Source organism: Excalfactoria chinensis, chromosome 14 (genome assembly GCF_039878825.1).
Source record: "Excalfactoria chinensis isolate bCotChi1 chromosome 14, bCotChi1.hap2, whole genome shotgun sequence".
In the NCBI taxonomy this organism is placed as follows: domain Eukaryota; kingdom Metazoa; phylum Chordata; class Aves; order Galliformes; family Phasianidae; genus Excalfactoria; species Excalfactoria chinensis.
The window spans coordinates 9,320,995-9,347,130 of NC_092838.1; the positions used below are offsets into that span (position 1 = coordinate 9,320,995).

Below are 26,136 nucleotides of genomic sequence, written 5' to 3' on the forward strand. Positions count from 1 at the left end.
CAGAGCTCCCAACTTTCGCTCCTGCTGGAGACAGTCGCTGGCACTTCACCTGCAATTAGCTGGTGACCTGGAAAGTCACCTCGCTGAGCCGCTTACGGAATCAAGCCACCGCCAGGAATTAGTGATGTCCTTGGCAAAGGAGACGGCTGCGGCTCTCAGGATTTATCCCTGAAGGGCCTCCTTGTGTGGTTGCCTCAAGCTTTGTCAGCGAGCACTGACCAAAAATGGCCCCTGGCTGCAGGGGGGGGATCCTCTTGTTAGAAGGCACTGGCAGCGTGCAGATGTCCCAAGAAGCCCCAGGACATTCAAACGCATCTGGTTCCTTGTGGAAGTCCCCTCCGAGGGCACAAAGGGGTGGGTTCAGAAAACGGGCTTTTCTTGGTGTCAGTTCATGGATGAGACGCTGGCTGCAGGAGGAGCTCTGCTCTTTGAAGTTGGTTTCTGCAGAGGGAATGCTGACCTCAGGCCTGCCTTGGCTTGTATTATACCCATCTGTAATCTACTTGAGCAGGCCTTACTGTATTAAATCGTATCAAGCACCCAAAACCACTTAGAGCAGCGGAGATAACAGCGTGCCCAAGCACACAAAGCGCTCTGACCACCAAGCTCTCGTTATGCTGACAAAAGGACAAAAAGATGTTCAAACTTCATCGGCGTTAAGAAGAACCACGGGAGAGAAATGAGTCAAGAGTTTCCCAGGGAAAAAGAATGATAAACCCCCAGGCCATGAACTGTTAAGAGATGTCGTACAGAACGCAATATCTTGACGCTACCACCAGGTTTGTTTGTTTGCCCTCCTGGACCTGGACAGCGTGGTAGGAGCTTGCCTTCTTTGGGCTAGGAAAGCTCTATGAGTCATGCTGTGATCAAAGTCTGCCTGCAGACAGACCAGCACTGAACTGATGCTGTTTGCACAGGAGGTTCCCGTGTGCCAGGGGAAGGTTCTGCACTCACACACTGACAGCAACCAGCAACAAGAGCAATGCCAGAGCTCGGAGTATGGCCTTGGCCCTCACACCTAATGCTCCAGCTGACCCAGCACTGGGCAGGGCTTTGACGCTGCTTGTGGGCTCTGCTTATGATCCTATTTGCACTGGAAATGCAAGTCTTGCTCTCAGCTTTCCCCTCTGACTGCAGTCTGGTAGGTTGGTATTCTATCTTCATGTCAAACAAACCAGCCCTGACTGTCATTATCTTCTGTTTAACCGAAACTTGACAGAAAAGCACGTGTCGATGCTCTTAATGAGGCTGTCCCGCACCTCAGGGCTGAAGGCTGCGCTCCCGCACGCCAACATCCCGCTCACAGCCCTGCAAGCAAAACAGACACAGGCTACCACCCCCAACATGGCGGCGCCGCCGCTCTCATGATGGCGTCGCGCGGCGGCCGCCCCCCTCACATCCGCTTCACCCTGCCACGCTCAAGATGGCGACGGCGGAAGTGTGTTGAGCCGCGGAAGCCGGGTCATGGCAGCGCCGGAAGAGCCGTGCGGCGGAGCGGAGCGGGGTCGGGAGGCGGCTGGCTTGAGCCGGGCCCGGCGGGACCCCGCGGCTGCCGCCATGTCGTGCTGCGCTGAGGTGAGCCGTGGGGCCGCCGCCGGACCCGCTGTGGGGGAGACGGACCCCTCGGGGAGGAGCCGGCGCGGCCAGCGGTTGGGATGGCGGTGTGCTCAGCCCCGCGGGTCCCGGGGGGGCTGCCCGGCTGGTGGGTGCCCAGCGCTCCTCTGGGAGCCCCCGTTGGTTGCGTAGGGCCGCGCTGTGGGGCGGGAGGACCCCGCTCCTTCGGGGGGCGGCACGGCGTTATTGGGCGGTGATTCGTCTTCCTTAAAGATGGAGCTGAAGGCCCAGCTGCTCCCAGACCCCCGGCTGGTACTGGGGAGCGGGCCTCTGTGCCTCGGGATTAGCTCAGCAGCACAGGGGGTGTCAGTGGGGTATCAGTGGGGTATCAGAGGGGTATCAGTGAGGTATCAGAGGGGTATTGCTGCTGGGGGGCTGCAGCCATCCCAAGGAGCCCCCAGTGCCCATGGCCGCAGTGTGGGATGGCTGTGGGCAGTGCGATGCTGGGCTGCAGGGGGGATTTTTTAGCATGTAAACGGTTACGTAAGTTGTGAGGTTATTGGGGTGGGTTCCTCTTAGAGGATAAAGGTGGAAAGGAGCTGCCTGCTGCACTGAGGTGACCGCTTCCAATTGCAAAGCGAGTGGCAGGAGGGAAATGAGCATAAACGTCTTTATTCATGTGCTAAGGCAGCCTAGAGCGAGTGAGGCTGCCATGGCTTTGTGTGAAGCTTTGCAGTACCTCGCTGTTGTCTCTTAAGGGAGAAGGCAGGTGGTTTGTGTTCTGTTTTTGCTCCATCTCACTCCACAGATCTCTGAGGCTCACATTGTCTCTTATAAGATTTGCTGAAGTTTTTTTGAGCTGGTTGCTTTTCTTTGTCTTCCCCCCTCTTTTTTTTTTTCCCCCCCTCTTCCTATTTCTTTTAGGATCCTGTGAGTGGGGAGAATGAGGAGGAAAGTAACGGTATCAACTTGATGGAGTTCTCAGATGAGATCCTTCTGCACATCCTAAGCTACGTCCCTTGCACAGACCTGGTCCTGAACGTCAGGAAGACCTGCAGGAAGCTCGCAACGCTTTGCCTCGACAAGAGTCTAACCCATACAGTTTTACTTCAGAAGGACTATAAGGTGGGGCGAGTAGCTTGCTGCTTCTGCTAGCTATGAAGAGAAACCTGACTTGTTGGAAAGATGTCAAGCAGTAGAACTTCTCAGTGTGTTTGCATCCACGGCCTGCTTTGGAACTCTGAAATGGAATAAACAATAAACTGTTTGATGAAAGCATTTGTTTTCCAGAATGCTTTGTTAAGGCAGCTCTGCGCTCCCTTAGTTTTCACTGATGCTATTTTATGTCACTTCTCTGGGTCTGTGGAAGCTAAAATGAATGTAAATGCAACTTTCCATTTGCAGCTGCTTTTTATGGTTGTATGAAGCTGTAACTTTCCCCGGGTGTATTTTCTGTGTTGTACAAATGAATTTGTCAGACACGCAGTCAGCTAATTCAGTAAATGGGCACTTTTTGTAACAAAAATAAAGCTTAGGGCTGAAGCGTAATATGTTTTATGAAGACTGCGTCCCCAAGCTGGAGGCAAAGAGAAGCCTCTCTTATTTGTTTCCAAAAGAAAGAGGATGAAGGAGAATGAAAGGATTCTTTTAGTTTGTGCTGCTATGGGCTGGTTCGGCTGGTTTCAGTTATTCCTGAAGTAGTTTAGCTGATGGAAGATGGGTGATGTTCAGCAGCTGGCAGTGGGATGGAGGACAGCTTTAGCCCCTCAGTAATGCAGAACTGCACAGCCTAAGAAGCTGAAGGAATTCTAAGATTAGAGTCCAAAGCATGGCTGTGTTACTTTAATGAGACCCTTAGATGAGCTACGTAAGGTGAGAGCTAACCAGTGCTGTCCCCATCTTCAGGTGGGAAACTGAGTCACTGCATGCTACTGTCTTATGTCTCACTGAATCTGGTTTTGTTTGGGCACAGGTGAACAAAGACAAAGTGAAGCAACTGATGAGGGATATCGGAAAAGAGATTTACCAGCTGAACATGGCTGGGTGCTACTGGCTGCCCAGCTCCACTACTGATCACGTCACACGGTGCAAGAACCTGGTCAAACTGAACCTGTCCGGGTGCCGTATCACCTCTCTCCGTCTCTCAAAGATGCTGTCCACGCTGCAGCACCTGCGGTCCTTGGCCATAGACGTGAACCCGGGCTTTGATGCCAGTCAGCTAAGCAGTGAGTGCAAAGCCACCCTCAGCCGTGTGTCAGAGTTGAAGCAAACCCTTTACACTCCATCGTACGGCGTTGTGCCGTGCTGCACCAGCCTTGAGAAACTGCTGCTTTATTTCGAGATCCTTGATCGCTCACGAGAAGGTTTTATGCTGTCAGGACAGCTAATGGTGGGCGAGAGCAATGTGCCTCACTACCAAAACCTTCGTGTCTTCTATGCCAGGCTGGCTCCTGGCTATGTTAATCAGGAGGTGGTGAGGCTGTACTTGGCTGTGCTGAGCGATCGGACACCTGAGAACCTTCACGCCTTCCTTATTTCTGCCCCTGGTAGTTTTGCTGAGACGGGAGCCACTAAAAACCTTCTGGATTCAATGGCTCGAAATGTGCGTCTGGATGCTTTACAATTGCCCAAAGCCTGGCTTAATGGTTCTGGACTCCTGCAACACTTGAAGTTCAACAACCCTTTCTACTTCAGCTTTAGCCGATGCACCTTATCTGGTGGCCACCTGATCCAGAGAGTTATTAATGGTGGGAAGGACCTTAAAAGCTTGACCAGTTTGAATCTCAGCGGCTGCGTTCACTGCCTGGCTCCGGAGTCTTTGTTTCGAAGAGCAGAGGATGACATTGACAGCAGCATTCTGGAAAGCCTGGTAGTGTCTTGCTGCAACCTCAGACACCTCAACCTCTCCGCAGCTCACCACCACAGCTCAGAAAGCATAGGGAACCATTTGTGCCAGCTCCTGTCCAGGCTGAAGCACCTGCTCTCACTAGCACTACCCGTTTGTTCCATCACGGATGTTGCTGTGAACACGGAAAAGCCTCCCACGCAGCCTAATGCAATGCCCCAACCGTTCGGAAAGAAAACCCGTGTTGGGGTACAGACGTATCCCAGGAACCCAGCAGACCAGACATGCCAGAAGCTGGAGTCCTCAGTATTCTGGATGCTGATGAAAAGCCTCCGGTTTTTGGAAACCTTAGAAATAATTGGGTCCAGTTTTTCCTCTGCCATGCCCCGCAACGAGCCGGCAATTCGGAACTCGTTGCCTCCTTGCGTCCGAGCTCAAAGCGTGGGGGACTCGGAGGTGGCTGCCATTAGCCAGCTGACTTGTTTGCAAAGCCTCACCTTAGCACAGCTGCCAAATATCGTTACCGGTTCTGGGCTCGTTAGCATTGGATTGCAGTGCCAGCATTTGCGGACTCTTTCGTTGGCCAACCTGGGCATGATGGGGAAAATGGTCTATATGTCTGCTCTCATGGACATGCTGAAGCACTGCAGGTGTTTGAGAGATCTCAGGTGAGGGGCTGCCCTTGAACGTCTCCGTTGTTTGTGGAGCTCTGGAGGTGGAGAGCTTGTTTTGTGGTGGCTGCTGTAAAAGCTGCAGCTGATCCTCTGCTGGTCGCCCTGCGCTCAAGCAGCAGGTCAGAAGTAGCTGCGATGGCTTGAGAGTTATTTTTCTTCCCGAGTGGTGGAGAACAGGAAAGTATCTTGGGCTGTTTTCGAGGCCTCAGGATGTGCCTTTTAACCACAGTTTAAGAGCCTGAAGTCTCTATGCTGCCACTGTCTGCCCTTTAGATAAGGAAGAGCAGACCCAGCGTATGTGGGAGGTAGCGGGCTCTCAGGACTGGGTGAAATGCTGTGTGATTTGTGTGTACACTTACTGAGCATCCAGGAAGGAAAGCACTGCTGTGTTGTCTAGATAAGGTGTTTGGTTTTCAATTGAGATGTTTTTCTACCTTTGGTTTATATTTAAGGTTTTACCTCCTTATTTTTTTCCATCTGTTTTTCCTTTCTGGGTAATACATTGAAAGCGTCCCATAGAATCTGTTGTGTTGATGTTCGCTTCTCGGGTCGTTGCTCTGACCTTGAAGGATGCATCAAGGGGTTTTGCTGCTGCCAAAGTAGCTCTGAACCCATCTCACCGTGCTGGTTTCCTTGCACTGGTGAACACCATGGCTGTAAATTAAACATGATGGCTGTAAATCACCGGATCATTTAGCATCCCTAACCTCGAAGGACTGAATCCCCTTGGAACCACCGAGCTCTGTGGTGGAGGCTTTGGTGTGCAGCGCTGCTTTGCTGCTGCTTGGCCCTGCGTTTTGCAGAGCCTTACAAATGGAGGCTGTGAGCAATAAGGATGGGAGGCACTGACAGCCTTGGGTGGAGGATGAGCAGGGCTGCCTCCTTGCAGCAGCCAGGCGTGTAGGTGTAGGCTGTCACTGCGCCTCGAGTGAAGCCTGAGGTTTGCTATGGGTTTGAAAGGTTTCTAATGCTTAGCACTCACTCCTGATAATGCAGCTTCCTTTTCATTTCCCCGATTCTCTGGCATTTCTGCCCTTTTTCCTCTGCCCGTTTTCCAGGCTGAGAAGCGGCTTTCAGGGGATATTCCGGAGCAACGCTGCCATCTAGCGGGCAGAAGCGGTAATGCAAACGTGGCTGCGTGCTGCTGTGGGTAACTTAGGAACCTTCTGAGAGCTTGCAGGGCTTCCCGGCTTTGTCCTTAGCTGACAGCTGGCCAATCGCACTGCTGAAAAATAGGAGAAGCTTCCTATTTCCTTAAGATTCGTTTTGAGCCATTGCCCAAAGAGCTGGTAGGGTCTTTTCAGGTAGTCCTGGGCTGAGACTTGTAAATGGAATCTGTCAGCTAATGAGATTAAGTTGCTGAGATACCCCTCCCGTACTACAAAGACCTACACAGAGATTATCCGGAGGTCAGCATGGGGCTGACAGCTTGTTGTCACCTCCTGGATTAACCTTCTGGAGCTCTTGGCCTTGCTGACCCAATGACTGGGAGTCCCACGTGCTCTGAGGTCTTGAGGTAAATCCATACAAAGCAGGCGTGCTTCTCCTGATGGCATCAGCCCCGGGCAGCTCTTGTGTCCTGCTAACTGGTTTCTGCCAGGGAGTCATTCAGATGGGCTGCTGCTTAAAACACGGAGCCCTTGTTGGTCAGGCATGGCTTCGCTGTGTCTTTTTGTTACTGTGCTCCGGGACTGGAAGGTGGGGCTGTGAACAGCTGGGGTAGAAAATCCCATTGCTTTTCTTTGGGCCGAGTGTCTCAGATGGAGGTCAGCATTTGTTGCTTGGGGAGAGAAGAGCTTTGATTCTTTTCCATCCCGTGGGTAGGGCTGCTGGTGGCTGCTGGTGGCTCAGAGGCACGAGGTCACCACGTGCACGCTGTGAGTTTTTCACTCCTGCCTTCTCTCTAAAGCTGACTGGTCTGACCCGTGCTCGGTGCACTGGAGCAACGAGTCCCTAAACCCACATTGGCTGCTCGGTTATGTCAGGTAGCAAAAGCTGGGCAGTGTTTGTCTGACCCAAAAGTCCATCTTACCCAACGTGATTTGTGGAAATCTTGCTAAGCCGGGGCCTCTCCATGGGGTTCTGCAGCGTAGGGCCTTTATGTGTGCTTGTGTCCCTGTCCTTCAGACTGTGTAACTTGGGGTAAGAGGCCTGAGCTTGCAAAGACAAACCTGTAATGCCCAAGCAGATAGAAAGTTATCGTGTGAGGGGGTGAAATGGTGGCTTGGCTGGTTGCTCTGCTGGCCGAACCCCCATGAATGTGCCCTTCTCCCTTGTCTGAAAGCACCCCAAGGCTGACCTGCCCACTGACTTGCTTTTGTCTATCTCTGCAGGCTGGAGCAGCCCTACTTCAGTGCGGGCTCCCAGTTCTTCCAGGCCCTGAGTCACTGCTCCTCTCTCCAGCGCCTTTGCATCGTCTCCCGGAGTGGGACTCTGCAGTCTGATGCAGTGATGTCATTCATGGCCAACTGCCTTGAGGTCATCATGTGCCACATGTTTATGGGAGAATCTCTCACCGTCTGCAGAAATCTCCAGCAATCCATCGTCCGGAGGTGAGTGCAGGATGGGCTCCGGGTGGCTTTTCTGGAGCTGTTTATCTCCTTTTCCTTTCTTGCCAAGGCTTTATGTGGCTTGGAGCACTTATTCCAAGAAGCTAAAAGGTACCGCGGAACTGCTTGGCACGTGAAGCGGCCTCTTAGTTTAATAAGAGTGGATCCGTGGAGCACACGAAGGTCTGATGTGAATGTTTGGTTCCGTTCCCACTCGTGTTCTCTGCGGTTCTGAGCTGAAGCCCTGAAAGTGCAGCTCCATCATAAATCAAACGTCACTTTCTGTGTAAACAAAACATCTGCCGACGTTTTAAGTACCCGGAGGTTTGACCTTGAAGCTTTCCTCCTTTCCCACAAGTGACTAAGATAATTCTTGGTCCTCTAATCACTTGTAAATGTCACTTACTGATAATCCCCTGGCAGCACAATTCAAAGCCTTTCAAGGGTTTGTTGTGAAGGGTTTTTCTTTAAGGGGGGGGTGGGAGGATGGCTGCAAACTGCCTTTGCAGTCTGACAGTTCTTAAATGCATTTTGCTGGGCCCCTCGCAGCGATCTGAGGCTCACGTGGTGGGAAACGTTGGTGCCTGAGCCGTGAACTGCATCTGAAAAGAGAGCTTTTAATTACGGCTGGCATTTTGAAGTCGTCTCATAGTGGCAGTCATCTTGCACAGTATTTCCCGTGCAGCAAGCTTTGCGTTGCTTTTTTGTTCTCTGTAAGGCATTTCTCTCTGCCTTCGATCTGTTTTCTTTGTCACCTTCCATTGCTTTGCCCTGTTAAGCTCTTAACAGGTTTCGAATCACACGGTGTTATTACTGCATCCTAAAGGCTGCTCCTCCCCCCAGCCTTTCTCCCGCTTCAAACTGACTTATTACACTTGGCTTATTTCCGAGGATCAAATCCAAAGAGCCTGTGACTATATCAGCCACCTTCAAACCGCACGCAGGATTGCTTGCTGCAGATTCTAGAAGGCTCTGTGTTCTTTTGGGATGGCTTTGACTGGACAGATACAGTCCTTGCTTGATTCTGGGAGTGCTTTCAGGATCCTTTTAGGAGGAAGTTTTTCCCCTATAGGGTGGTGCCACACTGGAACAGGTTGCCCAAGGGGGCTGTGGATGCCCCATCCCTGCAGGCATTCAAGGCCAGGCTGGATGTGGCTCTGGGCAGCCTGGGCTGCTGGTTGGTGACCCTGCACACAGCAGGGGGTTGGAACTGGATGAGCACTGTGGGCATTTGCAACCCAGGCCATTCTATGATCATTACAAAGAACCAAGGATCCAGGTTTTGTTTTGGTTTTGTTCTGCTTTCCTCCCTGAGACACCAATGCAGCACTGGCCAAAATTCCCATGTCTGCTTCCTGAGCTGCCCCGTCAAGTTTCCCTTCTCCCTTTCTTTCTCATGCATGGGTTCTTACTACGCTCTGCACCCCAGAGAGCAGCAGATGCCCCATGAAAACCGTTGGCATTTTTAGCAGCAGTTCTGGCTGCTGCGCTGCTTCTCTTCTTTTGTGTTTTATTAATGGAGCCATTTGTATGAAAACAAGTTTTGAAAGGTTTCTTCTTTTTTTTTTTCCCGAGCCTTTTTTTTTTCCATCTGCTCCCACTGCACGTTCTGCACCTGAAGTCGTAATCCTCGATGGTGTTGTAATTGGTGGCTCTGGAAACGATTTTGATGTCACATAAGATTACGAGTTCAGGAGCAGGATAAGCAATGGGAGCAGATATGCTCCTAAGCAACAAAGATCCCATTCTCATGCGACTGTCTTAAGTAATAACATGGAAGAGGTAAAATACAGAGCGGGATCTGTAAGCACAGCCTGGACTCTTCCATGGGCCATCAGTGAGCCTTGAAGCACGTGCCTTTCCCAGCTGTATCATCCCTGTGTGAATGTGCCTTCAGGTGGGGTCAGGAATTGGCTTCCTCTTGGCTGTGCTTTGTCTGCTGCTCCGAGGGCAGTTCAGTCCTCGTGTGATTTAGTTTGGAGCTTGGGCCTGTGGGAAAGGCTTCCTGTCAATGTGCTGCTCGTGTGCCTTTAATCCAAACTTGGATTGGGAAGGGGAAGTCTGACGTTAGGTACCTTGTTGTTCTTTGGAGGGTGTGCGGGAAAGGCATGAGGAATGGATGGGAAGGAGAAGGTGAGAGCTGGGAAGGCTGTCAGCCTGTCTTTGTTTGCTCCCCTTCCTTGGAGCTGTAGTTCTTGGATCCTGCAATGGACTGGAGCTGTTGTAGAGCTGTGGAAAGGATCTTGGTTACGCTGCAGCCCATTTGTCAGTGGGGTTGGTAGGACTGAAGTGCCTCCTGTTCTCCCAGCACCTCTAAAAAGAGAAGAAATGTAAGCAAGGAGTTTGCCTAGGGCTGAGCACACCAGCAGTCTGCAGGGGTGGATGTGGGAGGGCATCGAAATGCAGTGCTACAGAAGGGTTCAGTTCATGGAGGAGGACCAGTGTGGACAGAACAGCCTGGTTGAGGCTGCTGTGCTGAGCTGGAAGACAGTATCTGTACAGGCTGAAGTTGTGGGAGCTCAAGTATTAAACCTGCTTTGTACCCATAGTACAGAGCCAGCAAGGATCCTCAAACCATTCCCTTTGCTTCTAAGAATAACACTCTGTATTGCTGCTGTAATGGCCTGCAAAGAAAGTTGTTGTCACATCTTTCAGTCTTGTGACAGCTCCAGCCCAGGCCCTGTGATCTCCAGCTTCCTTGCCTGCAGCTTTCTGGTGGAAGTTTGCTGTTCGGAGATATTAGTGCATGTATTTCTCTGCAAAACGCCACTGATTCAGTTCTGCCTCTTTTTCAATGGAACACGGTAAGCAGAAGAGAATTCATCTGGAGACCTCATCAGCAAACGAGGCTTGCAAGGACAAGGTCTCCTCTGAGCTTTGGAGAGGTCTGTTTCCCTCTGGGCAGATAAATCATGGCAGTGTTGACTTGATTCTTCTTCCCTCTGTGTAGGGGAGGGCTGATCTTTGTGGTTCAGGGACATCCTCTATGCACACGAGACGGGCCCAATGCTTACATGGGGTGCAGTTTGAATGATCCCTATCCACTTCCCTCATCTTCCCCAGCCTTCATGTGTGACACTGCCCTGGGCTCACAGTTTCTCTGGAAAATGACATTTTCTTTTCCTATCACATGGTGCTCAGCTGCCGCCACGCTTCACATAGCAGCAGAGCCAACAAACAGTGCTTTCTGTTTAGGGCTTGCACCCTAACTGAGCCACAGCGCTGAGCTCCGAGCATTTGCAGTGGTTTTAGCAGGAGAATGCAGTGGCAGTACTGAAAACCTCAACCCCAGGACCTGATGTAATCCCGTATCTGTTGCTGTGCAGAGAGACCTTCGTGAAGCAAAGGGATTCATGTGCTCCTTTTGGGCAGGGATTCTTTCTCACTCACCTCCAAGAGCCAAAGTGCCCCGAGTCCATCCGAGAGGATGATGGGGCTGCCTTCAAACGGCTCTTTCCGAAGGTTTTCGCTCTGTTATTTTAGGAGATAGTCAGTAGATGGAGCTGTGACCCACGGAAGGCATCCCGCTGCTCCTCGGTGTGCTGCATGCCAACTAATCCCATTTACATGCGTCTTTACCCCAAAAATCTTACGGGAAGAGGAATCTGGGTAAGTCAGGCGCTGCTGTGCTCCGTGGTGTGGGTGGCGGGCACACAGATGGAGAGAGAAGGTGCTCTCCTGGTCAAGCACAGCAGCAGCAATCACTTGGAACAGAGGGTGGGAGATAGGAAATGCTTTGGCAAACGTCCCCTTGGCCTCAAGGACAGATTTCATTTTCCAGTGTGTTCCTTTTAGATGTTGTTGTTTTTTTTTGTCCCCCTGGTTTTAGCTTAAGGGCTTAGATAGCTTCTATCATTCCAGTGATTTCAAGGACTCTGCAGTAGCAGACAATGGCGTCTGTGAGGAGTCCTTGAAAAAACACCTTGAAAAAGATCAAGAAAGGGACAGGAAAAGGAAAAACATCACAAAAAAAAAACCCAACCTGAAAGCGAAACAAAAAGGCTCTAAGTGGCGTCATTAGGGATTCTTAGTAGGTGGGGGGAAGCGTGGAGGTGTAGAGGTGAGCTGTGATTGACAGAAATGCAATCCCAGGTAAGCCATGGCACGGAGGGTGGTCAGGATTGGTGCTGCTGGAGCTGCCTGGGAGGGTGGGGGGTGGCACCATTCAGCTGCTTGTGTCTCCCAAAAGCAGGGAGGAAGCTCCCGGGGGCTGCAGCTGTTGGGGATGGGGGGTGAAGGGTCCTGGTGCAGCACCTCTGAGGGCTGCAGGAGGTGGCTGGCAGCCCTTGCTCTGGCTTGGTGCCTCAGTTTCCCTGTCTGCCTGCCTGTAGCACTCAGCTCTGCCACCTGACTGTAGGGTTGTGCTGCAGGGCTCTGATGGCCAACTGCTGCTGGAAGGGCAGGGAGTTGTAATGCTTCAGGGCAATCTGCTTGTTCTGAGAGTCCAAGACTCAGAGAAAAAGGAGTAGTTAACTTAGCCTTCATGTCTGTGCTGAGTGTGAGCAGCAATTGGTTTGCCATGACTCCCACAACAAGGCTCCCACCACTTCCCAGGAATAACTGTTTCAATCTGAATTGCATCTTGCTATTCAAGCATTTGTTGCATTTACTATTTTTTCCCCTGCTTATTTCTGTTCAAATATCAGCTCGTGTTGGGATCTTCTCTTTCTCTCAGCCTGCTGGCTCCAGTGTCCCTCTGTAGCTCAGACAGCCACTGAAGGGATGCAGCCCTGCATTCAGCTGCAGGAATGGGGCTTCCAAGCTGGGGCCTGGGGGTGAACCCGTGATTGATTCAGAGAGAGCAAAGTGATCCCATCCCTCTTTTGGCACAGGACTGAACCATTGCAGATGGATTTTTTTGCTCACCTCAAATCTAAGCATCCCCCCCCACCTTGCTGCCATTGCCATGGAAGTCCCCATGTTTCTTTCTGGCTGACTGATTCATTCCTCCTGCTGAGCTTCTCGCTGTGTGCTCAGCCTCAGAAGAGTGGTGTGGGCTGGGCTGTTGGGGGGCTGTTAGGGCAGAAATCAAGGGCACCGTCGTCTGCGGGTTCTGCAGAGTCCTCCGGCATCGTGCCGCAGTTATCAGCACTGCACAAAGCTGCTGTTACCACCTGGGGCTTGCTGGATATTTTCAAGCTGTTTTTGCTTCCCTCCATCACCTTCTCATCCATCTGACCTTGAAAAAGTCCCTTTCAGTGCAGAGCTGTTTTCCTGGCTCCCGCAGCCGGCGCGGTAGCTGCCAATCCCACTCCGCTAGCCTAAGCATGTTGTGGGCTCCGTCCCTGCATCTGATTGCAGAAGACTTAATGCACGGCTCGGCTGGTGTAGTGAATCATTAGCATCCTGCTCCAGCTTTCATTGTCTGTTTCATTTCCTGCTCTTAGAAACCCCTGAATCATTCTGTCACGGACTGAATAACAAACTGCATCCTTGTCAGCTCGCGTTACCCAAGAATTCATGGTTGGGCTTGGCCAAGGCTGACTGCTCGGGGTGTGGCCCCAACACCTCTGCTGCTGCCAGGGATGTTGTTTCAGGGTGGGTTCAAATAGTTTGCGAGCCAGCAGAGCCTGTGGGACCATCCCCAATCGGGGATATTTATGTACCTTCTTCTGGGGGCACTGACATACCCCCTTCTTAAGTGCATTCCTGCGGCTAACCCAAATGGCTGGTTCCAGCTCCTAGCTGGTGTGCTTCGAAAGGAATTCAGCCCTTCTCAGAGGGAAGATGGGTTTGTGTGCAAAGTAGGTTTCAAACGGTGTCCTCCTCCCTCTCTTGGCTGGGAAATGATATTGGAGTCGTACAGCCACGCTTTCTCTTCACGAGGGTGTAAAAGGCCGAACGGAAGCATTAACTGCAACTTTAAAGCATTTCCACGGTAAAATAAATCTAATTGAGCCGTTATTGCAGTTGCTTTTTAATTTGTGGAAGAGATTAGGAAATAACTTTCAGCCTGCTCTGGCAGAGCGCTCCCCCAGGACGTGTCCTGGCCACTCTGGCAGCACTCCTTGGGTTCTCATTCCCTCCCTCTCTAATTGCCCGGTCGCATCTGAGTGATGTGGAGTTCAGCTGGCAACATAATGGAGGAACCTCAGTCTGGAAGCAGCAGCTCACGGGAGAGGTAGTGGAGTGTTATTCGTCTCTTACAGAGAGAACCCGCAGTGCAGATGGCTGGAATGTCACCCTTTGGGTGCACCCGATGTGTCCTGCTGTTTGGCCATGACGTGCTGTGGTGGCAGAGGATGCTGTGGTGAAGATGGTGGGTGATGGAAATGCTGTGTGTGACCGCCTTCCAGAGTGCCGTCCGTGTCCTTTGTCAGGTTGGAGGCTGAAGTGATGGGACTTAAAGTGAGGGGAGGTAGGTTTCTGAGATAGGAAACGAAGCTCAACACCGGCCATGCCACAGTATTGGAAGTGAGACCGGCATTAATGTCTGGGTCTGCTTCAGAGTCTCTGTGTTGGCTTTGGACCCCTTGAGAGCCTCCTGGGGGCTGCGTGGGGGCAAGAGTCCTCCTGGAAGGTGCCTCTGTGGCTGGAAGCAGCTCTGGAGCAGCTGTTTCACACTCCTGGCAGTCCCTGTTAACAAGCAGAGCTCTTGCAGTTCCCTGAGGTCTGGGCACAAGCAGCGGAACAAACCCGAGGTGCACGCCCGGCCTTCCTGAAAAGATGAGGAAAGTGTGTGTCCGTACGTTGGATGGTGTCACTTGTCAGCTGCCCCAGCGTGTCCCGGCGCTTCCTCTGTTCCGCCGAGCTGTGCTCCGGGGATGGGAGTTTCCAGGCTGGCTCAGGTACGTTGGCTGAAGCTTACAAGGCAGATGCCACATCTGAACATTCAGACGTGAGCAAATCTTCCAGTAAAAACAAGCCGATGCTGTGCCTGGCAGAGGATTAACGGGGTTTTTGTGTGTGTGGGTGAGAGCCGTGCGCGGCGCGAGATGCAAGGCAGGCGGCTGCTGCTGCTGCTGGGAGGGCTGCTGCTCTCTGCAAGCAACAAACCAGGCTGAGCTCAAGGTCTGAGCGAAGCAGGGCAGGGTGTGTGGCTGCAGCAGAGTCGTACCAAGGGGCGTCCAAACCTGCTCTGTCCCCGCCGTGCCTCGTTTCCCCCACCTCAAGCATCTCCTGGCTTTCTTTCATTCCTTTCTTAGAGCCTCCTTTCCCATAAGCTTATCTGTGTTTGTGGAGTTTAAAACCCGGCCTTGATCTGCTCCTGATACGCCGTATTTCCTTGTTTTATCTGCTGTGTGTTTCTTGCCTTGCCAGTGCTCAGTGATACCACCTCTGTGCCCTCTGCTGCCTGCCAGCGTCTGGGGGGTGGGATGTGCTGCAACATCCCCACTTGGCACAGCACCTTTCTCAGGCATCTCTGCAAATCTCCGGGGGAAACACGTTCTGCACCAAACGCTGCCTTGTCCTTTCTGCAGGAGGTGGGTCTGAGCAGCCCCAGCGCAGCAGGGATGTCGTATGGCTGCGCGGAGCAGGACTGCAGGGCTTGTGCCCGAGGCTCACCTGCAACCCCGTGCCTGGGTGGGCAGCCGGGGTTCTGCAGACAGGTGGGCCCCCTGGCATGTCAGAAAGCACACGCCGGGAGGGTTTGCCAGGAGATAACCACATTCCAGGCCGTGACTCTTTTGTCTTGCTAAAATCAGGGACATCTGATTAAAGTGCAGACCTTGCTTTAAGAATTTGTCCCTTTCTTTTTGACTTTGTCCCTGACCTACATATTGGATCCCGCCACGCTGGTTGGAAGCAATCGAGACCGTAGCGTTAAGCTATTTACCAAGCTGTTGGCTTGAAAATAACCTTACTGTCCACACCTGCTCTGGGATCATTTTGGAGTCAAACAACAAAGCACCATTAACCCTTCCAGCCATGTGCAGCCCGTTCAAGGTCTAACCACAGAACAAGGTTATACCCCTGCTGACGCAGGGAGGAGTTGGGAATAGCACTTTGCTGTCCATTTCTCAGCTCCATGGTTATTCGCAGCCAGCTGCTGCAGCCAACCCTGCTGAACATCCCCAATGCAAACCGGGACAGTCCAGGGTGCTCCCTGTGAGAGCTGCTGCTGGGTGGTTGCTGGGTTGGTGCTGAGTCAGCCGGACCAGAGGCTGTACTGGAGAACGCCGTGCATTTTCTTTGTTAGCCCACTGGTTGTTTCTGATTTAAGGATGTGTTTTGAAGGGGCTGCTGGTCAGTTGCCTAGAAAACTTGCTTTCAGTTAATTGATCGTGATGAGTTTAGTCTGGAGGTTTTGTAGGAGAGAGCAAGCGAGCGTATCCTTGGCTCCTTTCCCTTGGAAAAAAGCAGGGTTTCATGTCTGGAACTGCAGCTCCTTTGTCTCCCCAGGTCGACATCCCTCTCCGTCCTTGGAGTTTTCATTTTACAAGCCGTGTGCTTGTGGAGGTAGATCCAGTTTGAAGTCCATCCAGGTGCGGAATGAGGAAAGAACCATCAAGAAGATTACAGGAGCTATTCTGCAACTGATTAACTCAATCTCTTCCCCTTCTTGTTATCTCCTCTCCGTGCCTACGGCCTTTCGAACTGCTGCTTTAAGAGCTTCTCGCTTAATCTAGCCCACCTGGACAGGTGTATGAAGAAAGGAATTGCCTTCCGGGGACGAACTAAAGGAGCAGAGGTTGCAAAGGGAGTCTGCTTTTGGGAACTGCTAATCCCAGTTTAACATTATGACAGCTGCTCGTTAAAATCGGGGTGTTTTTTAACAGGCAGTTAAAGGAGAGGCTTTGCACGCACACTGAGCTGAGCAGAACAGTGAGCCATGTGCATTTGATTTTTTTCCTTAGAGCACACAAATTGTACATGGAAAGAATTCTTCGGCGTCAACTTGCTGGGGTTTGGAATTTACAAGGTTTGCAGTAACTTACAGTTTCCTGGTGGGGGGTTTTTTGGGGTTGAGGAGGGAAGAGAAAATGACAAAGCTGGCTTTTTTCTTCTTGTAAGATCAAGTTGAAACCTCTCCTATAAAGCCAGCCTCTCTGGAAGGTGTTCTGGCTGTGTTGGGCTTTCTCAGTTGTCTTGGTGGCAGATTGTCATGTAAACTCATCCGGGCTCTTGTTTTTATAGCTGCAGTGGCAAGGCTGCTTATAAACCACACTTCTGTGTCTGGTGAGATGGCAGTCTGTACGCAAAGGGAGAAGCAGAGCTTTGGGGAGCTCACGGCCAGGATGGCTTTATCCCTATGAAGACAACTGCTGCTTCCTGCTGCAAACTTGCTCTACAAACACAGTTTTCCCTGCAGGGCTGTGCTGGTGGATAAGCAGCAGCAAGAGCTGGGGCTGAGGAGGGGCTATGGAAGGACGGCTGTCTCCCAGAGCCTCCAGCTGCACTCAGGGAGCTCTGTCCTTCCCCCTTAGGCGTGAGGCATGAAGGGCGCTCTGTGATGCAGAAAGATAGAACGCTGCCCCGGGTGGTTTTGTTGCTGGAAATCCTCTCTCCCGCAGCTTCTTAAGTTCAGATAAATGAATTTAACCCGCCAGGACCAAGCAACTGAACTTGGTATGGGGGTTTGTGCTGCAAACCCTGCTGCAAATCGTTTTGAGCATCCTTTCTCTCCCCCAAGGAACACCATCTCTTGTTGCCTTTTCTTCAGCTGTCATGCTAGCACTGATTACCTGGGATTTCACATTTTCCAGCAGCAAATCTCCTTCTGTCCCTCTCTGCCGGGAGGAATCTGGCTGTATCAGTGTTAAGGATGAGCTGGGAATTTTCCAGGCGCTTCTGCAAGTGAGAAGCTCGTTTAGCAGCGAATTCCGTTCTCCAGCCCCAGCACAACTTGGTTCAGCCTCAGGGGACTGATGCTGCCAGTTCCGCTCTGCCTGCTTAGAGTGACGACGAGCTGGCCCCTGTCACGCAGCTCAGAGGGAGCATCTCGGTGGCACGGTGCTAATAGGCAAAGTGTTTTAATCTCAAGGATGTCACCTTAAGCTACGGCATAACTTCCTTTGCCCCTTGGCTTTAAAAAGCTGAACTCATCTCATTTGGGTACCCTGAGCGCATTCTCTTCCCCCCCCCCTGCTCTGCTGCTAGGCTGCTGTCATGCAGAGTACTTGCTGATGGGGACTTGGGCTCTTTTCATATAGTGTAAATGGTTTTAATGCTCGCTGCTCTCAAGGTCTGGGACTTTAAGCGTGTGCTGGAAAGCAGAGCCAGCTGAGCAGTGCTGGCAGGTGGAGCTGGGAGGGCAGGAGGAGACTGCAGGTTTCTCTAAGGGGGCATGAAAACAGCGAGGCTGTGAATTCAGACTCTGAAGCCCAGAATTACTGAGAGGGATTCTTGCATGCGTGAGGGCGAACTCACGTGGTGCCAAAGCAGGTTTTCTGTGACTTGTATGAGAAGCAGGCTGCAGTGCGTGCGTGAGCTCACTTAAATGCTTATCTGCAGATCTCAGCTTTCTAAACTTGCCTGTGCTCTAATTGCAGAGGATGGGTTCTGCATGCACAACAACTGAGCCTGAAGTGATGATCCCAGGCTCAGCCCTCAGGGATTGCCCAGCATTGCTCTGCCCTGATTTTTTTCCACTGGTGCTGCATCTTGCTGCTGGTTTGCATGTGGTTTAACGTGTTCTCTCTGAGCACCTTGCTCAGCTGGGGCAGCGCTGCTGCAATCTCTGCTCCTCTCAGGATATCTTCATGCTGTGATTTCTTTTTAATGGTGTTATTTTTTTCCCCTTCCTTCCTTGCAGCAGGCTGGAATTGGGCTTGTGTGTCAGCCCAGCAGATGTGCTGGAGTGGGGTGTGCTGAAAAGCCTGGCTGTGCTCCCTGCAGAGGCGTGGGGGGGAGGAGAGAGAATGGGAGCCCTGACTTGCAGCTGCCCCCTCTGAACAGCCCTTCCTGCCCGCACTGCCACAACCCCCGTGCTGTTTGTATGGACAATCAGTGCTTCTCCTCTGCTAATAACCTGTGTCTGATTCAGTTTCCAGGCGGACCGCCCGGCGTTAAACGTCGTCATTTTCCCTCTGCTTCACGAGGACTTGACGGAGGTCATCAGAGATGTCCCCATGAGGCACTTGGATGAGATCACCTTGTTTAAAAGCAGAGTGGCCGAGGAGCCCCCCAACCTGTGGTGGTGACAGCACGGAAGGGACAGGCAGTGAGAACGTGTAGGGTTGCATCTCTTTGGCCTGGATTCCCCACCTGCAGCTCCCGGCCGCCTCCCCGGGTGCCGTCCGTTCACTTTCAATAGGTGCAGTTGCAAACTAAATAGCAGTGGGGAAACATCTCCTTGGATGATGCTTGCATCCGAGCAGCCTGTCTCAAAGGCTTTTGGAACACGATGAGTATTTCCTTGTGGTCAATAATGAATTGCTTTGTTACTTTCCTGAAGTTGAAGGTAAGAGAACCTGACTTAACGACTCTCCTTCCCCCGTGTCGCCTGGTGTATTTCCCAAAGGCCCCCGTGTACTTTGGCAGTGTGCTTTGTGATATTGGTGGAAATCGTTCTTTGCTTTGGTCTATTTGTGGCAAAGTAGAAAGCCTCGGACAGCGGCACAGCGGTGTGTCGCTCCGTGGAGTTGAGATGCATCCCATCTTTTCTATGTTACAGGTACACATTGGTAGCCACCCACGTGCAGTCACAGCTATTTCATGGTCTTTAGATTGAGGAGTACCACGAGGACTAGTTTGTGTCTATTTCTTAAAGAACAAACGGTGGCTCTTAGCACCTTGGCCACACGTGCTCTCGCTGATGCTGTTCCCCAGTTGGTGCTGGGAGATGTTCTCAGCTGCTTTGGAGATCTTTGTCCTGGGCTGTGTGGAACCTACAGTGGCTGAGTTAAGGCTTCGGGTCTGATCGAAGCGCAGTCTGTTTTGCTGTCTCAATGGGGATGCAGTGTTCTGGTTTTCTCCTTAGGTCCCATGCCCTGAGTTGATGCTCATCTTAGAGGCATAGAGAAGCATCTTCACAGCGTGACTTCGGTCAGCTTCTCTGCCCCAAAGAACCTCCTCAGGCGTCAGTAGTGGTCTGGGTCACTTTCATATTGCCTTATTTACTGAGCACTTTGAAAGCATCAGGCAGCTGTACCAAAAGCCGTCCTGTGAATTCCTGGAGCGCCGTTGCTGAGTGGCATTTCGGGTTTCCCTTTTGCTGGAGCATTTTGTAGCAGAACAGTGGCTCTGTCTCCTGCAGAACAGCCGGCAGCTGGAGCTGGTTAACTCTGCACCTGCTATCTCCTAGACACGCTCTCGTGTTGAGCAGTGCTTTAATGGGATGTGGCTCTGGGCAGCCTGGTCTGGTGGTTGGGGACCCTGCCCACAGCACAGAGGTTCTAACTGGATGATCTTTGAGGGTCTTTTCAAGCCAGACCATTCTATGATTCTGCTCCACACTCAGTAGGCGATGGTGTTAGTGAGCAGCTCAGTGTCTGTGCTTTGCTCAATCCAACCCTCGCACGTGTTTGCTGTCTGCCTGAGCTTCCCTCCCTTCCCTGCTCAGCTCTGGGTCCATGCTGAGGCCTCTGGAAACAGCCACATCCTCCCCATCCTCAGAGAGGAGCTGAGGGCACTCCTGGGGCGCTGCAGACTGCTGCAGGTCAGGCAGTGCTGACACCCCGCTGTTGGCATCCTGCTGCTGTTTGCTCACCCCACGAGGTCGTTCTTTCTGCCTCGTGTCACATTGCCTGCTCACATCCCTCTCCAACAACTTGTTGCTCTCCCGCTCCCACGCTCTAGCAAAGCCCGTCAGCTTGTTGGCAGGAATGCGAGCCTCTGCTCCGTCCAGTTCAGTCCACTCCAGCTCTGCCTGCTGTGTGTCCAGGTTTCTTTCCTAGAGTAATGGATGGGGGTCAGGCAGCGAGCTGCTGGACTGCTGCTATTCTGTTGCCCAGAGTGTGATGCTCAGACATCTGTATTCATGCAAGCAGGTCAGAAGTCCTGATGCAAATGCAAGCCGTTATGATCGGGGCTGGGAAAGGTCACCCACAGGTAGTAAAGATAACAGTACAAAATGGTGATAAAGGGGGAGAAATGCCTCCTGCCCACCCGTCCCCCAGCCGTGCTCTGGTGCTCCCGATCTCTGCCACAAATCCTCTTACGGTGAGTGAGAATTTCCGCTGCTTCTGCACTGCAGGCAGGATTCACCAGATGTTAATAATGTGCTTATTTTCTCTAAGTGCTATTTTGGCATCGGTGTTAATTACAATTTATATTCTGCAACATTTACACTGGGAAAAAAACCCACCCTAATAGTCCCCAATTGGCAGAGTTGGGCTATTAAGCATCACACCATATGTTCTGAGCAGAGCAATGTATGGGACTCAGAGCCCACTCGGTGCTGAGACTCCGTTGTGCAGCATTGGAGCAGGAGGGAATGGCGGCGTTGGCGTTCTGTTGCTAGCTTTTATTTAACACCAAATCCCTCCCTTTTACTCTGGGCTCCGTCCCCATCTCTCCAGAAATATCCCCCTGCTCCCCATAGGCACCCGGTGAGGTGATCTCAGCCTGCTATGCTGCCATCCGTGAGCTGAAATGGATGGATTCCATTACAGAAGGAGCGCTCCTTGCAGGCTCTGCCTCTCTGGTGTTTGTTGTGCTGCTCTCCAAGTCTGACCCACCACCTCTGGGGCTGTGGGATAAACCTGTGCATCCAAGCATTGAGGAGGAGCCCGTGCATCTCTGGGAGAAGGAGGTTCTGGGGCAAGCAGCAGGAGTGGGGAAAGCAACAGTTGTCTGTGTTCTGCCCGCGCTTCCTTCGGGCAGCGTGCAGGGCTGTGAGGTTCCCTTACTGGGAGGAGAGCGCAGGTCGGGGCTGCTGAAGCAGGTGCGGGGCAGCAGAGCAGAGGTTCTGCTTGTGTTAATCCCCAGGGCTGTCTGCAGCACGGTCTGTCCCCTCAGCTCCTTGGGGGCTCTTTGGGACTCAGGGCTGGGAGCCCCAAGCCCTGGCTGGGCACTGCAGGATGCAGCACGTTCCCATGGCTCTTGGCGCTGCGCAGGCAGCCGGCCGTGCTGGCAGGAGCATTTCCATAGAAACCAGTTGGGGTGTTGTACAGGGAATGATGATGAGCAGCGAGGGGACGCTGCCTCGGACCCTGTTTGTTGTTAGGGGCAGTGAGGGGCAGAGCAGCCCCCAGACTCACAGATACCCCCCTGCTGTCACTGCCCGGGGGGTTTCCTCCCCCCCCCCCTCCTCAGCTTTCGTCACATTTCCAAAATGGCCAACCTGGTCAGGAATAACCATCATCCTAAAAGCGATGGATGGGGTCTGGCTATGAACACTGTTGCTGTTAGCAGCAGGATGTCAGCCATAAAACACGAAGCAAGGGAGGCATTGACCTTTCCGCCGCTCGAAATGAATGGAGACATCAATATCCGTTGTTTGGTGGCGCTGACCTCTGACGGCTCCGTTCTCCCTCCCCTGCTCTTATTTTTAGCTCTCCCCCTGCTCTGGAGGACGAGGGTCGGTTGCTTCCATCTCCTGACCCCCACCTCACTCAGCATCAGGGAACCCAGAGCCCCATGCGGAGGTGCCGGTGCTGTGTGCTGAGCCCCCTCCTACACCGCATTCCCCCCTTCCCTATGCAAAGTCGAAGCTCTGAAGGAAGGCAGATCAATACGCGTTTAATTACGATGGGCTTTTTCTTCTAGTTTTGAAGCGGTGAAGTGTAACGTTTTATGTGAGCGCCATCGGAGCCTGGCTGCCCGGTGCCTTGTTTTATTTATTGCTTGAAAGGAGCCCCTTCTATTGTGAACTTCATCTGGGCGCAGCAGCCAACGTGAAATCAGGCATCGCTAATGAGCTGCGTGACAATTAAGTAATGTAGCACACAACCATTAGGACGCTGCTTTTGGTTTTGATGTCGGTCCTTTGAAGCGGAGCTGCAGCTCCCTGCCCAAGGCTGCCGGGGAAAATGGTGCTCTTTCAAAACTTACTTTGAAAATGAAATGTCAGCGTAAAAGTCCTGATTCCCGTCGCCCCTCACTGTGAGCAGCAGGGGGGGAAAAGGTGCTGCTGGTGCAGGCTGCTGGCATTGGTGGAAAGGGGAATTGGGAGAGCGGGATGTGGGTGCTGGGTGTGCAGAGCTGTGCAGAGCTGGCTCCGAAGCTGCTCGTGTGTTGCCCTGGGAGGGAAGGAGCTGACCCGCAGCTGGGGGTGCAGGGGAAGGGGAGGGCTGGGCTGCTGCACCGCCGGGCTCGGAGCTCTGTCCGTGCGCTCACCTGATGCTCGCGTTTGCACCCGGCCCCGTGTTCTCGTACTGAGTCCAATTCTGAATGTGCAACTTTCCTGTACGCAGTGGCATGTGAAACTTCAAATAAAGAGTGAGTCTGTTCTGAGCCGGGTCTCTCGCTGCCTCCCGCATCGTATTTCCCTTGCAAAGCACAGCCCACAGCCATCCGTTCCCCCCACGGGACACGCTTTGAAGTCGTTCTGTCTGCAAAGTGTGAGCTCACGCGCTGAAGATGCTTTTCCTGCGTGGACATGCGAACAGGCAGCAGTTGAGCCTCCTTGCTGCAGGACGAAGCAGCCGTCTGGCCTGCAGGTGGGTGAGTGGTGCAGGTGGAGCAGTGGGGTGAGCTCAGCAGCCCTGGAGATGTTCCGGAACCACTTGGGGACGTGGTTTGGTGTGGGGATGGGATTGGGTTGGGGTTGGGGTTGGGGTTGGGGTTGGTGACCTGGCTGCCCTGCAGCTGCTGTGGGCTCACCCAGCTCTGCCCGCAGGCTCTATCTCATGGTGCCCGTGGGCTCCGTTGCTCTGTGTGCTCTGGCAGAGGCCATCCCTCGTGCTCGTGTTTAAGTTACGGATTTTATTGCTCCCATAACCGTTATCTAACTGTGGTTTTGAGGAGGGAGGAAAGAGATAAAGAGGGAGGAGGCTGAGGAAGGAATGTACTTTCGGGCTCTGCTGGGCCTCCGGCTTATCATTGGGGCTCACTGCATTGTTTGGGCATTAATAAGCCCAGAGGAGGGCTGGGGATGGAGCAGCTCATCCTGGAGCTGTGCTGTGCCCCTACAGCACAACTGCTGGCACAGGGCTGCGACTGTTCCCAGGATGGGGCCGTGGGGGAGCTGGGAGGCAGCAGGGTGAGAGCTCTGCAGCCAGTCACCTTGCTGTTCCACACTGCCCCGTTTGCTTGAATAACCGTGGGAAGCTTTGGGAGGGACCAGCAGGGGAGAAGTGTTGCTGTCGGGGCAGGGATGAGCTGTGGCTGTGGTTGGGTCTGTGGGACGCGTGGTGGCTCCGGTGATGCTGCAGTGCTCCGGGTGGCACCAAGGTTGTCCCCAGCACCTCATTCCCATTTCATTGTGCTCCCATTTGCTGCTGGTGTGGAGATGGAGATCCGCAGAGTGCTGAGAAGAGGGAAAAGAGGATGAGCTGCATCCCTCCCACGGGGAGCAGGTGGATGGAGGGAGGACTTCTGAGCCGCTCTCCCATAAGCAGCACTATTGGAGCACCGTCTCTGTCCTCTCCATCCCCTCCATAAACAGGAATTAAAAGCGGAGCTCATCAAACCCTTTTTGCTTTCTCCAGAAGGAGGGAGAGAGAAAAGAGAGAGAGAGGGAAAGACACACACACACACAGAAGAAAAAGCCTTGAAAATGCTAGAGGACATAAAGGGCGTTCATGAAAGGGCTGGCTGGTGGTTATTGCAGCAGGGGGAAAAACAACATTATTTCACTGTGCAGATAAAAGGAAGGGGAAAAGCAGCATATTTATAGCTAGGGAGCCTGGATTCCTTGTTAAGCCGCTATTATCAAATTAATGTCAAAATGCATCAAACAGGCATGAGTGTTCTGGGCCCCTTATGCAAAGTGCTTGCAAATTGGTTACAAATACATTTGTTTACAGGGTACGAGGCAGGAGCAGCTAATTAGTCATTGTAGCGGCTTGTTTTGTTGTTGTTGTTGTTGTTTTTAATTATTTTTTTGGCAATTACAGACGGGCTGTTTTGAAGTACAAACAAGCCCCCGTTAAAAGCACATCGAGTGCATCCCGAACCTGGGAGGGGATTCCAGCCCTGGCTGTGCAGGCCGTGCTCTGCTCTGCTGCCTTCTTGCTGGCTGAGTTCTGCTCTCCTCCACATTTGCTCCCCCATATGATATTTGCCTTCCCCTGCACCCAATGGTGATCGCATCCCCCTGCCTTTACTGGGACCCCTCCAGTTTAAAATCAACTCTCTCATCCCATGGGTGACCCTCAGGTAGTCCCGGAGCCTCCGGTGCTGTGTCCCTATGGGGCTGCTCCCTGTGCGAGCAGCTTCGTGCCAGGCTCTGCTGTGTCCGCACCCTGCACTGCTGACTGCTCTTGTGCCACGATGAGAGCTGAGCCCAGCACAGCCCTTCCCTGCTCGAGGGATTCCGAATACACCGAGGAAACCCAGCGTGAGCTGATCGTCAGCAGCAGGTCGGTGCCTCTGCGTGTGTTTGCCTTCTATATTTCTGAATGGGTAACCGTGGGAGAACCAGCCCCAGGTCGGGCGGATGGAGCTGCACTGATGTATGTGCCATCCATCCGTGGGGCCGAGGGCTGCAGCCAACCCCAGAGCCACCATGTCACATGGAGGCTGGGGGCTCCTCCTGGACAGTCCCTCCCATATGGGCACTAATGGGCAGCAGTGATGGGGTTGGTCCCTGATGTGGGGTTCCACTGAGGGCCCCGCTATCAGCTCCCCGTGGTTGGGGTGAGCTGGCTGCAGCCCGGGGCCGTTGTCATTCCCCTCATGTAGCAGGAAGGATTTCTGCGAGTGCAATAAACCATCACGTGGGCAGAGCCTGGGTGAGCTCTAATTGCTTCTATTTGCATAATGAGGCGCAGCACAGCGTCCTGCTGGTATCGGAAAGAGGAAAAATCAAAATCAGCTCCAGACAAACAGCCTGCCCCCATCCCCACCCGCTCCTCACCGCATCCTTTCCTCTTTGCAGATGGCTGCGGGGTTTCTCCAGCTCCAGGGTCTCTCCCACCCCCCAGGAGCCCGGTGCCACCCCCTGCCCTTTCCAAGGGGGCTGTGACCGCAGCCGTCCCCGCTCCATCACCCATCTGTCCCCGCAACGCTCAGCCCCGTGCGGGCAGTGGGATGCTGCGGACGCGCTGCCTTCACGGATGGGTCCCGGTTTGGTTCTGTCACCACGGTCGGACAGCGATGCTCTCGCAGCAGCACGTCGGGGCACCGTGCGGCCATCAGGTCCCCCCGGAGTCCGTCGTTTTTCCCAGGACGAAGGGAAGTGCTGCCGGCCGGGGCTGTGCCGGGCGGGTTCCATGGGACTGCCCGAGTGAGAGCCCAGCAGATGTCACTACAGCCTGTGTGATGGGGACAGGAGAGGGGACAGTCCCGGCTGGGGGACGTACACTGCGCGCTACGCAATGCGCTGCTCCGGACCTGTAATCCTCGGCAGTGAGTGCCCAAAGGCAGCAGGAAGGGGCACCTGGAGGAGGGGGTGATGTCCCCTGACGGCTGTGTCACCAGCCCGTGTCCCCAGGCCCTCAGGGGACCGGCAGCATCCCGACCCCATCCATCCCAGCGGACAGATCCGGGCACCTCCGGGCTCTGGGACAGATGCTGCGAGCTGCTG

The 26,136-nt window shown here is 53.1% G+C and overlaps 1 protein-coding gene across 2 annotated transcripts; it reads left to right on the forward strand.

Annotated features, from left to right (window-relative positions):
- Positions 1 to 1,301: 1,301 nt before the first annotated feature.
- On the forward strand, positions 1,302 to 25,775 carry FBXL18 (F-box and leucine rich repeat protein 18). 2 transcript variants are annotated; one of them, XM_072349035.1, is made up of 6 exons: positions 1,302 to 1,575; positions 2,479 to 2,679; positions 3,527 to 5,067; positions 7,407 to 7,625; positions 18,550 to 23,107; positions 24,506 to 25,775. In XM_072349035.1, the coding sequence occupies exons 1-5, from the start codon at positions 1,465 to 1,467 to the stop codon at positions 18,704 to 18,706; spliced, it is 2,229 nt and encodes a 742-aa protein (XP_072205136.1). In that variant the 5' UTR covers positions 1,302 to 1,464; the 3' UTR covers positions 18,707 to 23,107; positions 24,506 to 25,775. The 2 variants fall into 2 exon arrangements, with proteins under 2 accessions (XP_072205136.1, XP_072205135.1); XM_072349034.1 differs by having other exon boundaries at positions 25,489 to 25,775.
- Positions 25,776 to 26,136: the final 361 nt, after the last annotated feature.

Excerpts from the sequence above, each read along its gene's own strand:
- FBXL18 (XM_072349035.1), top strand. The coding sequence starts at position 1,465 with ATGGCAGCGCCGGAAGAGCCGTGCGGCGGAGCGGAGCGGGGTCGGGAG. Across the intron at positions 1,576-2,478 it reads CCATGTCGTGCTGCGCTGAG|GATCCTGTGAGTGGGGAGAA; the intron begins GTGAGCCGTGGG and ends TATTTCTTTTAG. Across the intron at positions 2,680-3,526 it reads TACTTCAGAAGGACTATAAG|GTGAACAAAGACAAAGTGAA; the intron begins GTGGGGCGAGTA and ends GTTTGGGCACAG.